The 17,231-nt window shown below is 41.2% G+C and overlaps 1 protein-coding gene across 7 annotated transcripts in view; it reads right to left on the minus strand.

The window, feature by feature from the left end:
- DCUN1D4 (defective in cullin neddylation 1 domain containing 4) overlaps window positions 1-13,762 on the minus strand; it is a 42,022-nt gene extending 28,260 nt beyond the window's left edge. For 2 of the 7 annotated variants that reach the window (XM_039550827.1, XM_039550826.1), the window contains exons 1-3: window positions 13,627-13,733; window positions 4,043-4,113; window positions 3,054-3,093 (exon numbers count right to left, since the gene is read on the minus strand). In XM_039550827.1, coding sequence (XP_039406761.1) covers window positions 3,054-3,093; window positions 4,043-4,113; window positions 13,627-13,651 — 136 coding nt within the window. In that variant the 5' untranslated portion in view covers window positions 13,652-13,733. The other 5 variants (XM_019287024.3, XM_019287023.3, XM_039550829.1 and 2 more) reach the window with 4 other exon arrangements.
- Window positions 13,763-17,231: the final 3,469 nt, after the last annotated feature.

Consider the following 17,231-nt stretch of genomic DNA (forward strand, 5'->3'; position numbering starts at 1 on the left):
CTTTTTCAATATAAAAGAAAAAGCCAGCAGAGGCAAAAGCAGTTTCTCCCTCTCCAAAGCTTCAAGAACAGCAATGAAGCCTTGTTTTTGTTGAAGATATTACCTCACTGTTTTAAACAAGCCAAGTGACAACAGGAAGCATATTTTTAAAGACTTTTTAGTCTTGATAAGTAAGTCACAATTTAATTACCAAATCATGACTTTAAGCTATTAACAAGCTGCAAGATTTGTAGTTATGACATAAAAACAACTATTATTCCAAATGTGAGTTTTCCAAGTTAATGCATATACATACTAAAAGAAAAAGAATTGTTTAATCTGAATGCTTGCTGTTCTTACACCTGTGAACAGGTGAAAAGACAAAGGCCCATGACACATTTGAAGTCTACCTTATTTTTCAGATAGATATGCATACTGAATGATAGCACATGAGACTCCAATCATTGTAGGGGACTGGAATTTTGAAACAAGATCCTCCTTAGCGCTCAAATCACTGAAGGAATTTTGAAACTGCCAGTTCCCTGTATTTCTTTGATATTTTAAGGCCTGGTTCCAGAAAGGAAATCTGGCAAATACTTAGAAAAGACACATAATAAATACTAACCTAAACCTAAGATTTTTTAAATAGCTTTTAGAAATCTCAACCAAATTTAGATATGCATTTATTAAGTCATCCCAAAAGCAAAGTCCACAATGTAGTAACAACAACCATGATAATTATGTCAGAAAATGAACAGTGATCTTTAAGAATAAGGCCTGGGCCAGAAGACTTAGAAGATTTAAAATAATCTCAGAACTATTAAAAAACCCTTATATGGGTTTGGCAACACTCAAACCTTTTGCAACAGTTCTTAATCTGACTTTCAAATGAATTCTAGACACAGAATCTCAAATTCACAGCACCTAGGCAGTTCTATAAATTGAGTAACAAAATTAATAGGTCTTGACAACTTCTTACTGGGAAACAAAAGTTCCAAAAGTTTAGGCACATTGAAATCAAACAATTTGCAAAATAACTCTATTGATTTACATAAGTCTCCCCAAGTAAGATGTTTCAGAAGTGTCAAGTTCCATACAAAATGGAAATAGAAGACCTCACTGTACTACATTCACAGTGGCCTATAAAATAGTTCCTTGCATGTGTGTTTGTCCTCATATGAGTCAAATCAAGCACACATTTCAACTGAACATGCCTGGAACTTATGCAAACATTTGGGCTTCATCTCTTTCCACAAGGAGACACAAAATAGGGCAGAAGCATAAGAAATACTGGAAATAAAATCTGGAGATTAGGAGGGAACCTGGCATTATCAACCTCTACTTTTGGTTCTAATTTCCTATTTATTTCTGGTTTGAAAGGTTCTTTTACAACTATTGCAAAAGATTACACTCTTTAGTGAGATTTTGTTTCCCAACTCATTCAACAGGCATGTTTAAACTTTTGAAACAGCTTAATTCAAACAACACAATGCAGGCAATAGGTTACCATGGGTGTCAGTATAAAACTGTTCATCAAAGCCAGTAACATGCTCAAGCACCTTCTAACAGAGGTAATGGGAGTGCCAAGGCTAATTTCTCCTACTTTATGACGGAAGTGCTAGGCAAGAGAAGACAAATTCCAAATACCTCAAGTACATCGACACTTACTGATTAGTGACAGAAGGGGACTACCTCAATGCTTCACAACAGGTCTTGGTCATCAAGAGTAAACCAAGACTATAGAACACATTTTCATACATGAAATCTATGTAGCTGTTTAGTTTAGAGCACCTGGATCACATAGGAGAAAATTCCAAGTCTCCATCAGGAGATGGGAGAGGACATCAGTTCTAAAATACGGACATTAAAATCTCTGTCTTGAACTACCTGTAACAATCTCTTTTGCAGAAGCTTTTCATTTACACGATGAGCTAATTTCAAGTATCAAATCACTAACCACACTGAAGGAAAGTATTTCAGAGAAGCCTTTTGTTCAAGCATGGGGTAAGAGTTCAAGCATGAAACAAAGTCACTTGCTGCTGTACAGAGGAGGGTGCATAATTCCTAAGCGAGCTCTGTCCGATCCCAAGCAATGCAGTCCTGTGCATCTCTTCTCATTGCTCTAGGCTAAGAGTGTGCTAGGTTTCTAAGTGTGTGCCAGAAATCTCCAGGAGATGACAGCTCTCTCCACTTTCCTAAATGCTCAAGGTAACATCAGCAAATACAGCCATCACCTCAGGACAGTGAAAAAGCTTTGAGTCAGATGGTAGGAGAGATATGGTCAGTTTTAAAGAACAGCTCTGAGTGAGTGATCAGGGCTTGAAGACAGTAAGTTATTTCCCTCCCTCCTCAGGTATCATGCCTAAAATACAGAAAGGAAGGGAGAAAAAAAATCAAGGAAACTGCCAGCTCACAAGTAAGAAGTGCAAAAGGAGATAACTCTTGCGCAAAACATCAAGTCACAAAGCCCAAATGCTGACAAATCAAGAATGGCAGGAAGCTGGTACCAGGCACCGGAGAAGAAGGCCTTGAAAAATGATGACATTTCATTGAACAAAACACAGATATGAGCTATTAAATAGATAGTCCTCAGACACTGACTGAAAATCTGCACAAGAAACAGAAATAACCTGCATCAAAAGCACTCAAGAAAAATGCTGGCTGTTTGGAGCACAGCATTTAAACTCAGTCACAGGCACCACAACAGCCAGAAGAGGTCTTGCTTCTGCTCTGTTCTCACTAATGCTCTTTCAAGACTCAAAACACTACAAGAACATGGATATTCTGTGGCCCAGTGGGTTGAGTCCCAGGAGTGAGAGAAATTTTTCACTAAGTCTTCTAAACTAAGAAATAGTAAAATTACAAGTACTGCTGAAACTTGTTCAAGTCCTTTAAGACTGGATAAATTAAAGGCACAAACATCTATTTTGATAAAAACTAGGAAACCCTGATGCTTGTTTCCTCAAACTCCTTTAGCCTTCTAAAAGGTCATTTTCAGCTATGTTAGAGAGACTTCTTTATTAAAGTGTGTGTAAATTGTTCCAATCTATTTTTACTCCATTCCTGTTAAATACCTGTCTGGTGATCGTCTTGACCAACGTCCTCTGTCAGATTCTGCAAGAGAACAGGAATGATACAGTTAAACAAGATGGTGATCTTCATTCTTCTGTACTGTTTTTAACTTTTACTTGGTACTAATATTCCTCTTAATTACTTAAGGATCATCTATGTAAGATTGTAGTCTTTGGGTTTTCAGCTCATATTTACCTAAAAAGTTACCATTACAAATTTGTCTAAAAAGTTCAAGTAAATTGAATTTGAAAAATATTTTTGAGTTTTTTTCAATCAAAAACTTAACAAATTATTTCAAGAGTGAAAATAACTACCCATTAGATGGGGAATTGACATTACTGTCTTGAACAATTCCGCCAATAAATGCGGCATTAGAAAGACTGAATTTACCATTTAGCACAGAAATGGCTTTACTTAAGGATAAACACACATAACGTGTTCTAAAGAAAACTGATTAAAAACCAACTGAAATATTGGAAACAAGTTACCCCCTTCTGCAGGCAGGGTCTTTTCCACTAAATTTGCTGTGTACACACAGAAGCTGTATCACCATTTCCAGCTATGGTTGCAATAAAACAAACGTAAAAACACAGCAAATAAGCAGGAAGCGTCTTCAAAAAAACCTTGTTTCACTTTCTGCATGGGTGTAAGAGGACAGCTTGCTCATTCAGTATGTTTTTCAGAAGAACTGTAGGAAACTGGGTAACCATGATGATTACCATCATTTGGTGTATCTAAGAAAGCTTCTTGAATGGAGGCAACATCTAATCCAATGCTCAAACAAAGCTCAAACTCTACTCTGACCTCTGGAGTACAATCTTTCACCTTTTACTAATACTGCTTATCTCTTCACCAATTCAAACCCAACAGCCTTTCATACAACACGGCAGTTATAATTTTTAGAAGTGTAATCACTTAACAATTTCAATCATGAAATATTCTGGACCAAAGCCCTAGCTAATTCTGCTAAGAGAAAATGGCAAGTCATTACCAGCCTATTGAGGGTGTGGTAAATCTTGTGAATATTTGCCAGTGTTGATAGATGAGAATTCAGTTGAAAATCTAGAGGGGGGGAAAAAATGGTTTTAAATGTCTGGTTTCCAGATGCAGCAGTCAAGATCTTCTTATGTTCTGGCTATTTAATAAAATCATCACAAAACTATAAAACAAAAGACAATCTCAACACTTGAGTAGAATAACTGAAATCTGCAAAAAGATATCCTATATACGCATTTTTCTTAAGGCACGGATGACCTCAGCAGAACAGAACTACAGCTGAATACGAAAAAAAAAAAAAATTACAACTTTCTTTTCCTTTACATTGGGAATCATTATAACTTCCATGTTACCCAGTCCTTCTGTTTCATCTATTCCAAAACCAAGTTAAGTACCATGTAACATTCTAAAATCATCACTAAAAATCCTAGTTTTTTAAAAAATCTGATTTTATTAATACACATGTATTATCCTTTATACTAACTTCCTTGCAAAAATAAGTGGCTAGCGTACACTTACACAGTTGAAACATGGCTTTTTAATAACAAACCAAAGGTCACAATGCAGCAGCTGTTAAGACAAGAGCCAATAAAACTGATAATAAAATATTCTGACACTTCTTGGAAGAAGCCATAGCATAGATGTTGATTTTGCTTCCACGCTCCAAATATAAAACACTTGCGTTTGCTTCAGTTGCTGAAGAGCAACAAATTAATTTTTCTCTATTCTTTTGAACTCCCTATTTTTACTAGGAATGTGTCAAGAACAAAACTGGAAAGTAAGTAATTTACAAAAGATCAGCTGAGATCCAGCCAGACCACAAGCAAACTAAGAAGTATCTCAAAAGCTGAACAAAACCAGCTGAGAGGGCTTAAAGACTGCCAACTACTACAGAGTATTTCCATTTAAACTAAAAATAAATTAGCTACCCCACTAGAACTCATGTGCCAAAACACTCTAGAGAAATGTACTGTATGACAAGCAAAGTATTTCAAGAAAACTTCTTCTGTATGTGAAAAGCTTCTGCATGTGCCTAGTGTCAATACCCAGCTAATGCACTAAAGCATTTCTAATATGAGACATTTAATTTGGCTTTGCCCAGCAGCTGATGCAAGATGCAAGTAAGGTCAAGAACATAATTCCTTTATTTCCATCCAGAGCATTTCAAAGGAATGCTCTCAAGATACATTTAAGATGACCCAGATAAACAAGAGTCATCATTAAACATCTGATTGCCAAGTCAGTGAACCACTGCTATGAAGTTAGCAAGTGAAACTGAAGAAACTGCCTGCTCAAAGTACTTCTTACACACATCACTAGGGAATTCTCTTGTCACAGTGAATTAAAAAAAAAAAATCGTAAGATACTTTTAGGAATCATACATTTCATTCATTACATTAGCTAGAGTATCATTTAATTAATTACTACCTATTTCTTAACATGTTCTCCCCAGTCCACCACCAATACAATTGCTCTAAGTCAGAAGTACCAGAAATGGAATTTCCAACTTTAGCTAACCTTATACATACAAAGTCAAAGACAATCCAAATCTTCTTACCAAGCTACAATAGGAAGGTTTTGAACCTTCAACAGGGTGCTAGAATTTTTCCTGCATTAAGTGCTCAATAAAGTTCCATTTTGTTAGTCAAACAATACTAACCAGAACCATTCAGCAAGAAAAAAAAAACTCTGAGTTTCTTAGCCAACCCTCAATTCAATATAAAGTAATGAGAAAAAACAAAAGGAGAGGGGGACAAACAGAGATGAGGACAACAGGGAACATAAAAGCCATTCTGAAGAGGGCAAGATTAAAAGATAAGATTTGATTTGTTAACTGGCAGAACAGACTAAACTTTCTGGAATATGAATTTTACAGTGTCCCTCACTGCTTAGCCTAAACTCTACAAAAAACATGAGTCATTAGAGAAATCAGTTATATCTGGAGGTAAGAAGCTGAGAACACTAAGCAAATATTTTATTTATTCTAATCTAATATTAATTTTAGATAGCACTCTTAAAAATGATTGAAAAAAATATTTTAAAATTAGGATTATATATACAGGTATCACCTTTGAAACAAAACATTCCTAGGCACTTCAAAACACATAGTTCATGCCAGTATGTTTTACATGTCCACTGGAAATATCCGTAAAAGTTTAAGCTGCTGCTTCAGAAATAGGTTACATAAGACTTAGCAGGGTTATACAAATACATTTTCCAGTTCTTATACAAGAAATACCACACCATACGAATATGGAGGACCAGAGTCCAAAGTTTTCTTTCTTTCACAGGGGAAGCTTGCACAGTGTAGGGGTATTATCTAAAACTGAAAACAGGTTTCCTTTACAGTTACAAAAGCAAATGCAAGCAGCACCCATTAAATTAGGGAAGTTAAATTACAGCTCAGGTTATTCTCTGAATTGGTCAGTGGGTCAGTGTTTGCTTTATCTATATTTCAAGAAAGATACACAGAGTATCCTATGCCACTGTGAAAAGGCCTATTTTTTTAAAGAAATATTTTTTAAGAAACAAAATCCAAAAAATAACACCTCCCATGCTCAAATAACACTATCTGGGAAATTAGCAAGGGACAATTATCAACAATGGTCAATATGGCAAGCAATTGGACAGCTGGCTGCAACTATATTCTTCAGGAACACTCTCTCTCCCCTCCACCTCCCAAACTTTCCACGCATGCTTATGCAGCTTGCAAAGTTGTGCCTGCTGACCCCCTTGGTCAGCCCACTACACTTGAAATCTCATCTACAAAAACAAATAAACAAGCCCTGCCAGCCCAGTGCTCTGAATCAGATCACCAAGGAGCTGCCAGCCCAGCTAAGTTAAAGCAAGAAACAGGATTGATTAATCCTGTGTTAGATTAACCCACCTGTCCATCTGAGCCCCACTATGAGAGGGGTGGTACGTCACATGAAGCTACACACCCAACAGCTGGTTGTATGGGCTTTACATGTATAATGCCATCATGCGTGAAGATATTTTTCACCTGAATACAACAGTATCAAAGCACATGAGTTGGTCTGATTTTTTCTTTTTTTTCTACAGAAACTGCATCCAGCTCTGGGATCCTCAGCACAGGAAAGACATGGACCTGTTGAAGCAAGGTCACAAAGATCACTGGAGGAATGGAACACCTCTCCTGTGAAGAAAGGCAGAGAGCTAGGGTTGTTCAGCGGGAAGAACAGAAGACTCCAGGGAGGTCTTACAGCACTTGAAGTGCACTTATAGTACTTTAAGGGGGCTTACAAGAAAGCTGGAGAGGAACTTTCCAGAAGAGCATGTAGTGACAGGACAAGGAGGAATGGCTTCAAACTGAGAGTAGGTTTAGATTATATATTAGAAAGAAATTCTTTACTGTGAAGGTGGTGAGACCACCGCACAGGTTACCCAAAGAAGCTGTGGATGTCCCAAGCTTCAAGTGTGAGGCTGGATGGGGCTCTGAGCAACCTGGTCTTGGTGGAAGGTATCTGTACCTGTGGCAGGGGGATTGGAACTTGATTATTTTTCAGGTCCCTTTCCATTCAAGCCATTCTAAGATTCTGATGTACCACACAGTTTATTGATCTCATATCAGAAGAAGGAAACCTGCTTGCTTTGTAAATACTGAAAGATGATGTGCGGAATGTTTGCTACGACTTTAAGGGGTGTACCTCAAACAAGCATACATATTTTGTTGATTAAATTATTTTTCATGTAGAGGTTAGCTGATCTTCAGTGAGGACTGAAGCAATGAAAATTCCAAATGGTATTAAATACTTTGCAGTAATTCAGAATGTAATGGCAAAAAAAAAAAAAAATCTGAGTAAAATAATTGCAAATCCAGAACCCAGAACAGAGAGAAATGACAGAGCCAACCTAGTTTCATGGAATTTAAACCTTGTCTACAGTCTGTCACTAACACAATGTTAAGTGTTAAAGGCTGGGTTAGTCAATTAGTCACAATCATATACCATTTAAAAGTAAAAAGAAAACAGTTTAAAAATCACTTTTAGAATATTATAGATTAAGGTTTAAACTATGGACCTGAGAGTTACAGAGAGGTAAGAAAACAAGAGCTAGCTGAGCTTGCTTCCATAACAAACTAGAGAAAAAACATTCTACAACCTCTCATAAATGCACACATGAAATACAATAAAGAAAACCAAAGAACTCAATGTATCTTAAATATAAGCAAAGTATACAGGTAAACTGAACTCATATACTTTACTTTGCTATCTGAAATGAAAAAACTTTAAAGGTCAAGTCCCAATTGTTTAGAAGGAGCAATGTGCTGCCAAACTATTTAAATGAAACCACAAATGAATGCCAAAAAAAAAAAAAAAAAGTACCTGCCTGAATAAAACCTTTAACTTAGTTCCTGCTGTCAAAATTTAAAGCTTGGACAAAACACAGCTACAGGCTGCAGTACAATCTATTAAAAACCTAGTAAAAAATTAACAACAGTAGTAAACAAAATCAGCAGCTGACTCCAAGTTTCCTTTAAAAGCTTCTAATTTTTCGAAGCAAATACAAAATCTATAAAAAAAATCTCACTTTAACTGTATGTCTAAACGTAGTTATCCTTGATAGATATGCCATATAAATTCTATAGATACAATATTAAAATTTAAATATAGAAATAGCAGGAGTAATAACATAGTAGTAATTCCTATTACTGCTAAGATATACCTGTGAACTTCTCAGAAAAAAATAACAGAAAACACACATCAGGCAAACTCATACCTAAAAATGAAAATAGAATGTTTAGGCTTTTATTTAATTGTTTTCCTTGCTTTCAACTAAGAGAACTAGAAAAAACTTGTAGTAGTACTGGCCATAATAGTTCAAAGTTCTATTGCCTTAGTTTGCTTTAAATAAATTTTACTTATTCAAAAAAGAATCATTTAATCTTCTATAAAATATACCATTTTACGTTCTGTAGTCTACTTACAGAATTATCCTAACAGCAATACAACTTATATTGATTAATGATGAATTGATTAATGAACTTAGAAGTTCAGATCTGAAACCTACACATTTGGTGAAAGCCCTCAACACTTACATTCAGGAAGCAGAATTTTTATATTCATTACTGAATACAGAAGGCAAAAGAAAAATGTACATCAGCCTTATTTACAAAAAAACATCACAATACACCTGAAGACTGAGAATCCCAAACTGCAGCACAAAGAAGCTAGGAGCTGACTCTGCATTCCTGTCAAAGAATCTATTTCCAATGTGTCTGTAGCTGTATCCCTGCAGGCAGTGACACCCTACACCAGGGCCAGCCCGCAGAAGAAACCTTTCTCCCAGTCCATAATGTGACAACAAGCCTCGGGTAAAGGGAGGCAGAGAACAGGCTTGAAAAGCAGGGTCTCCCTTAATCTGGTGTGGTCAAATAAAGGGCATGATTCAGAAAGTAAGGAAAACAGAAGTGAATTCCAGCTTGGAAAGTAAGGACATGCAATTAGATGGGATGATCCAACCTATCTTGAGGCAGCATCAGGACCTAGCCATTAAAGCTAAAGACATGATACTGCAGAATGTTTCTCCTGCCTGCGTACACCCAGAGCTGCACCGAGCTCAGAGCTACTTCTGACAGCAGCGGTATCCAAAACCCACAGTTGCAAATTTGTGTACATTTTCCAAACACAACCACCTAAAATGTTCTGAAGCAAAACACAGACTGACTTAAGCTAGTAAATAAAAAAACTCTACAGAAAACCCAAACCCAAGCAACAAAATGTGGTAGGAATTACTACGTGCACTATAAAACACTTACCATTTAAAGGTAAACATCACATTCAACTCACAACATTTGGTATTACCACTCAGAATGACTTACTGCAACAAAATATTTTAAGATCACTGCATGCTACATAGATAGGAAAATGCGTAATTCTTTTCCCCCCCCATAGGAACAAATCTTTATTCTACCTAGCTGTTTTTAGAGTACTCTAACCTGAAGGCTTGTTTACAAAAAGAGCTACTGCAGTTTTAAAGTTCACTGAGAATTTTAGAGCAATTTAAGCAGTGCAAAATTTGTGTAACTGCTACTTTAGTTTGAATACATTTCCATTTACCTTAAATTGATTGAACAAATAAGAGCTAGGCTAATTCTCCTATACTAACATATAGGATAAAATACTCTGCACAACTGGCTCATGGCAGGATTTGGGTTTGCTTTGGAGGCTTTTGGTTGGGTGTTTTGTGCTATATAGCAAAGACCTAACACTAAGTGGGTTTCTGGTGCAAAACATCTGCTTCTGTTGATGAAAAGTGTTCATCCAGTCTAACACTTATTCCACCATCAGATTAATTCAAATTCAAACAAGTGTCAGTGAGCTAGTTTTGCATCATTGGCTGCCATGACCTGAATGTTGTTTGCAAGCATTAGTCTTAACTTCATGCCAGGTGTCATCTGGCATCCTACAAAGGGCATAAAGCTAATACAAACTTCGTATCTTGTGCTCTAGCTAATTCAGCAGAAATGCAACCCTGCCAAGCACACACTGCTAGGGTATCCAGCACCATGCAGATCTGGTATGCACCACAATGGAGCTGCAACAGCCTAGGAATAGCTATGCCAGTCAAAAGCATTACTGTCCCAGCTGCTTGCATCTTCATCCCTGCCAAAATTTACTGACTCCATAGCTCTGCCAGCAGCACAGGCCATGGTAACATTCCCTAACCCACTTCAGGCAAGAAATCAACCCCGTCAGTTTAGACAACTCAAGTAAGTGGCAATAGCTAACCCAGGTACACTTGACTTGAGTGGATTAGAAAGTGCTCCTACAAACCACTTTACCAGCAGAGCAAGGGAAGCAGTAATCTACAGCTAATGAGCAGTAACGAGCAGCTGCAGCAGACCACAGTCTGTGCAGCCACACACCTGCATCAAGTGTGTCACTTCAGTCAGGTCCCCAGGACAAGCTAAAGCCTTGCACAATTTTACATATATATATACACCCCCCACTGAACGAACTGGTAGTTGTTTATATCTCTTTATGAGCCAAAAATAAAAATTCTGTTTAACCTCAGACCATGATTTTACATAAAACAACTTAATTGGACCATATGACAAAAATGTTGGCACATTTAAATTAAGGGTTCTGCTTCAAGCCCCTGTTAGTAGTCTTACTTATTGTAGAAGAAATAACCATACTATTAAATGTTCTAATATTTAAATTGGATACAAGAGTTGAACACTTTCACAGGATGCACTGTACTTCCTAGTGCTATGTTTTTTGGCAAGCACAAGACAGACAAATTAAGCAAGTTATCTTCTTCTGCTTGAAGACACAAACAAAACTAGGAAATAATGCTTTGAAAAAGCCCAAAGTCTGGCTGTCAATACCTGCAAAGAAAGTGGGGGAGGAGGGGAATTAAAGAAAACACAAGATTAATAATTCACTAAGAGTTAGCACAAAAAGTACTCAGACAAAAATAAACTTAAATGAAGTGCTGCAATTACACAAATAAGAGCTCACCCTGATACAACAAAATGAAGAGAAACAGTAAAAAAAAAACCTCTTTACTTGCCTAATTCAATTTATTGCATGGTCTTGTACAGAGAAGGCTTTTCCAATTATACAGGAGCTGCAACAAACTTTTAAGCAAACATCTTCAAAAGAAAAAAGGAAAGTTGATTTCCTCATATAATATGAAAGGTGTGTATTCAGAAAGTAAAACTGAGACTGAGAAAAAATGTATTAATAGAGTTTATATCATAAGAACAGATAAGGATCTAAGAAGGATCAAAAAGGTGGCTCAAAATAAACGTTCAGTCAAAAGACTATCATAAGCCAGCTTTTGTATGTGCAAAACTATGCTGTGAACACTTCTTGTTTCAAGCATTTAGATCAATGAAAAAAACCCAACCACTATGAAGCTACAGATAATTAAGTTAGCTAATTTATGAAAACATATCTATTTAAATTACACATATACAAGCCCCCCCCAAAAAAAAAACAAAAACAAAGTGAGGTGTAAGATTTGATCACTCCAAGGCACATTTTTAATGAAAAGCCAGTAATAGCTGAAGGCTGAGGAAGAGTACTCTTCCTACTTTCTGCAGACAAGTTAAAATTTTTAAAAATTAAAAGTCATTATGTAATCTAAACATCCTACATGAGGGAGCTCTGAAATATTTGTAACTAACTCACGTGTATAATGAGGACCTGCATTTTTTTGCACGGGCACATGACAAAAGACACTGAACAGAAAGCATTTTCTAGAATAATTACCCTGCCATTTCTAATATGAGGCAATTATTTGTGCTTTAATGGCAGCCTGCACCACCGACACATAATGTTCCGTAAATATAAAGGTAAAATAAACCAGAACCACTAAAGAAATGATACAACCTTATGAGTTAGAGCCTTTACCAGGCTGCCCCTGTCCGACATCTCATTTTGAGAGACACGGAAGGATTCAAGAAAATCCAGGCATTATGCAGCATTTCTTTCCACCACTGCTTTAGGGACTTTGTCCAAAAGTCAGACCATCATTCATTAACGCATGATCAAAGCTTCAATTCTCATTATCTTTCCCACAAGCAAGTCCTACTGTAATAAAGCATCTCAGAGCTGCAACTCCTGCCACAGCGAGAACACGTTCCTGGTAGATTTCACAGGGAGGTCGTTGTGGCAGGACAGCTTTGTGCTCGGGATGACAGCCTGGTCTCTCCAGCGGACGCAGACGGTGCCTGTCCCTGAACCCCGGCCACCCCACGGCCACGCAGATGCGTGACCCTCCTACGCCAAGCAAGCCGCCTACAGCAAGCGGTCCCTGCTGCTCGGAACGCACAGCGGGAAACTCTGTTGCGGAGATAAAGCCCGCGCTACGCTCCTCCAAAACAGGCGGCGCGATCCCCCGTGCTCCCAGGGCGGGCGGGCACGGCGGGTCAGGCCGGGGGTCCGCGGGGCGGGGGCAGCACGCCGCGCCGCCGCAGGGCCCGCTGGGAGTTGTAGTCCGCTACGCCGCCTCCCGGCGCCCCATTGCGTGGGGCCGCCGCCGAAGGGACTCCACCTCCCACCATGCGCCGCGGCTCCGCTCCCTAGCACACGCAGCCCGGTTCTCCCGCACCGGCCCGACGGAACCCGCTTAATTCACCCCCGCCCGTCTTTCCCCCACACACCCAGCCCCGCAGCCCGCCCTCCCTTAACAGCAGCCCCAGCCTTCTCGCAGTCGTCCACGAGGGCCGGCCGCAGCCTCACCCGCTCACCAGCCGGGTCGGGCAAACTGCGTCACGCCCTCCGAGCGCCCCCGGCCCTCTCCGGTGCGGCTGCCCCCGCCCGCTCCCGCCCCCGCATGGGCCGCCCCCGCCCCCTGGGGGAGCGCGCCGAGGGCCACGGGGCTCCCGCTGTCCCCGCGGGGACCCCACCGGCAGGCACGCACACACCGCCCCGCTCCGCGCCCGTCCCGCACCCGCGGGCCTGAACCCTTCCCCGGCATCGGGAGTCCCGGTGGCACGTTCGGCCGAGCCTCACAGGTCAGGGGCAAGAGAAGCCGCCCCCAGCCGGACAGTTCTTACGGCCGGGCAGCGGCGCGGGCGGCGGGCCCGGCCCCGGCGCTACTCACTGACAGCGGCGGCATCCGAGTGCATTTTCGTGCAGCGCTGCACACGCTGCCGGCCCGGCCCGGCTCCTGCCCTGCTCCCAATCCAGAGCCCGGGCACGGATCCCTCCGCCCCGCCCACTGCCCGGGTCCATTGGTCCGAGCTGCTGCGGGAGGCGGTGAGTGCCGCCCTCTTACTGGGTGAGGCTCCTGCCACTCTACGCCCGCCTGCCCCGCACCACCTCCGCGGCCTCCCATTGGGCAAAAGGCTGAGCCGACCACGCCCCTCTCCGCTCTGATTGGACTCTAGCGCTGCCAGTTTTTCCCGGCCTTTAAAGCGCGTGCAAGGAGCGCCACTTTGTGTCACCCGCTGCACTGATTGGCTATGGGGCCAAGGGCCGCGCCCATGCTCTGATGCGATTGGGTGAGCGAAGAAGGGGGCGTGACCTCGGCGGTTGCCCCGCCCCTCAGGGGCCGCGAGCGGGCGGGCAGTGCCGCGGGGCGGGGGGGGAGCCGGACTGCGGCACTTCCCTGTTGCTCCGTGATCCCCACGCGGTTTTGCCAAATCACCGGCCAGTCTAGAACGATTTCCTTATTTCTTCCATCTCCCTCTTCCAGAGGAGAACAAACGGCAGGCTGCCAACGCCAGCCGAATGCACACAAGTGTCAGGTCAATGTTCCAGCAGCGGCAGGATGGGCGGTGGGGAAACCTGGGGCCAAGAGTGCTCCTTGCCGGCCGATGACAGCGGCTCATACCCCTAGGTATTGCTCCCGATCCTAGAAATCTAGTGCGTGGAGCACTTCCCCCTCCTTGCACAAAGAGGTCTCCATCCCCGAGCCGGAGGAGGAAGACACTTTGCAGGTCATTGCTGCTTAGCATGCGAGCTCAGCATCCCGTGTCGTTTCAGGGATAAATGCCGTCCCTGGCACCACTCGGTGCTGAAACACAGATGAGAAGAGACTGCTAGAGCAGCGTCTGTGTGCAGTGGAGGATTATAATGACAGAACTGAGTACTGAAAAAAACCCTTCTGCTAAGAGGTTAAGTTAAAATAAAGTCAAGGACTATGAAACTGAAGTAGGGCCAGATAATTGTCCTCTTTGGAGTAATGCATTAACATACAGTCCTGAATTAACTGATCACAGGCCTGCTTGTGTTTCTTTGGGGTTTTTTGTAAGCTGTGCCTTAGCTTTGCATCTCAGTGAACCAGTCAGAATGTGCAAGTGCAGATGATTTATTTTGCTGAGCTACATCTTATGTTTTCAACTGCTTGTTTTACAGAGAAGAGGATGGAGTCCACAAGAAAATGAATCCGCTTTTCAAAAGTCATGTACTAAAAACCATGTCAGAGCAAAGAAAGATCACATTATTTGAAATTCTTACTTACTCACTATGTCGTTGAAATTATTTCTATAGAACTTCCTGCCTTTATCTCAGGATATTTCCTATTTTCACCATCTTTTCTTTAGCTCAGTTGGTTGGTGTTAATAACACTAAGGTTGGTGTTCAGTCCCCGTATGAACCATTTACTTAAGAGCTGGATTTGGTGATCCTTGTGGGTCCCTTCCAATTCAGAATATTCTGTGATTCTGTGAAACCTTTGCAAAAAAATAGTAATTGTAAAGCAACGCAAACTAGGTTTCACTTCTTGGGTAGTTCTATAACATCCCACATGCCAGACATTCATATCAGCATGTGTCATCCCAAGTTCTTTACCCAATAGGGGCACCATTGAGTTGCAGTTCATCTGATCTAATTCTGGTTTAAGAGGAACTATCCCTTTAGGGGTGTCTGTTTGTTCACTTGACCATAAAAGCATGCAGGCTGCTAGTTCAGAATAAAAACGTATTCAAAAAGAAAAATTCTTCCATGCCTTACAAAGTTGTAAATTTATACAGATGTAAGGAAATATGGCACAGAAAAACCCTTTTTGGTTCTATCTGAAGACAGAAAGGTTTGCACTTCCCTCCATTTATATTAGTCTAAAATGAAAGATACTACTTGGCCTTAAAATTATTTCCTTAGACTACAGCTTCTGTAACTACTTCCACTCTAAATTGTAAAGCAAATAAGCTTGCCAAGCAAAACTTTAATGTATTTTTGAATGCACATATATAATCCCTGACCCTTAAAAACTAGATCTGCAAAGAAATCCATAGAGAAACATAAAAGAGACTTTGTTTTCTGCTTCTGCCTGTTAAACAGAGGATTCATGCATCAGCCAGAAAAGGCCTGCCCCATGAGAACAAGGCACATTAAAACATGCACCTTCATTCCAACCTCAGGAAGTTATAAATAATCCCATTTGTTACCACTAGCTGTAAACCACTATGTAACAGATGTTACAAAATCAGGTCTGTATTTTCTTTCTGAAGCCTGGGTTTACAAAATGCAGAAATGCTTCATTTTACATACAGCAGACCAGTGAGGTCATGGCTGATCAACCATTGTATTGGGTCGCTTGGCAAGGTTCTGATAGCAGGACTACAGGAGTGGCTTCTGTGAGAAACTTCCCCTATGTCTGACAGAGCCAAGGCCAGACAGCTCCAAGGCAGACAAATCAGTGATGGGGGTAATGCCGCTGTGGTAACATATTTAAGAAGGAAAAAAACATTAATGCACAGATGTAATCGTGGCCAGAGAAGAGAAGAGTGAGAATATGTGAGAGAAACAGCTCTGCAGACACCAAGGTCAGTAAAGGAAGGGGGGGGAGGTGTCCAGGTGGCAGAACTGAGATTCCCCTGCAGTCTGTGGTGAAGCCCATGGAGCTCCACAGGGTTGCAGCGATCCACCTACACAGCCTGTGGAGGACCCCACATTGCAGCAGGTGGATGCCCAAAAGAAAGGCATGGCCCCGTGAGAAGCCCACACTGGAGCACGGTCCTGATAGCTAGCACTTGCGACCCTGTGGGAGATCCATGCTGGAGCAGCCTGTTCCTAAAGAACTGAACCCCATGGAAAAGTGGCCCACACTGGAGCAGTTTGTGAAGAACTGTAACTCATGGGAAGGACTCAGGCTGGAGAAGTTTATGTAGGACTGTCTCCCAAGGGAGAGACCCCACACTGGAGCAGCTGAAGGACTCCTCTCCCTGAGGAGGAAGCAGCAGCAGAAACCACACATGATGAACTGACCATAAGCCCCATTCCCCATCTCCCTGAGCCACTGGGTGGGAGGAGGTAGAAAACTGGGAATAAAGTTAAGCCCAGAAAGGAGGGAGGGGCAGGGGAAATGTGCTCCTAAGATCTGTTTTACTTCTTATTGTCCTGCTCTGATTTTGATGGGCAATAAATTCAACTAATTTCCCCAAGTCAGTCTGTTTTGCCCATGACACTAACTGATGAGTGATCTCTCCCTGTTCTTATCTCAACCCACAAGCCTTTCATTATATTTTCTCTCTCCTGTCCAGTTGCACAGGGGAGTGATAGAGAGGCTTTGGTGGGCACCTGGCACTATGTGGACAGAGACAGCTTAAGCAGGTCCATCATGAGTGTCTTAATACTAACCCTCCTGGCATCCTTTCTTTTGTGCCAGAGCAACCACCTGGACAGCTAAATAGCAAGGTAGGTCAAAGAGCAAGACTGTCCTCAGTGCTCCCAAAAAGCAAAAAATTCCAAAACAAAACAAACCCC

The sequence above is a fragment of the Corvus cornix genome, chromosome 4 (genome assembly GCF_000738735.6).
Source record: "Corvus cornix cornix isolate S_Up_H32 chromosome 4, ASM73873v5, whole genome shotgun sequence".
NCBI classification, from domain to species: Eukaryota; Metazoa; Chordata; class Aves; order Passeriformes; family Corvidae; genus Corvus; species Corvus cornix.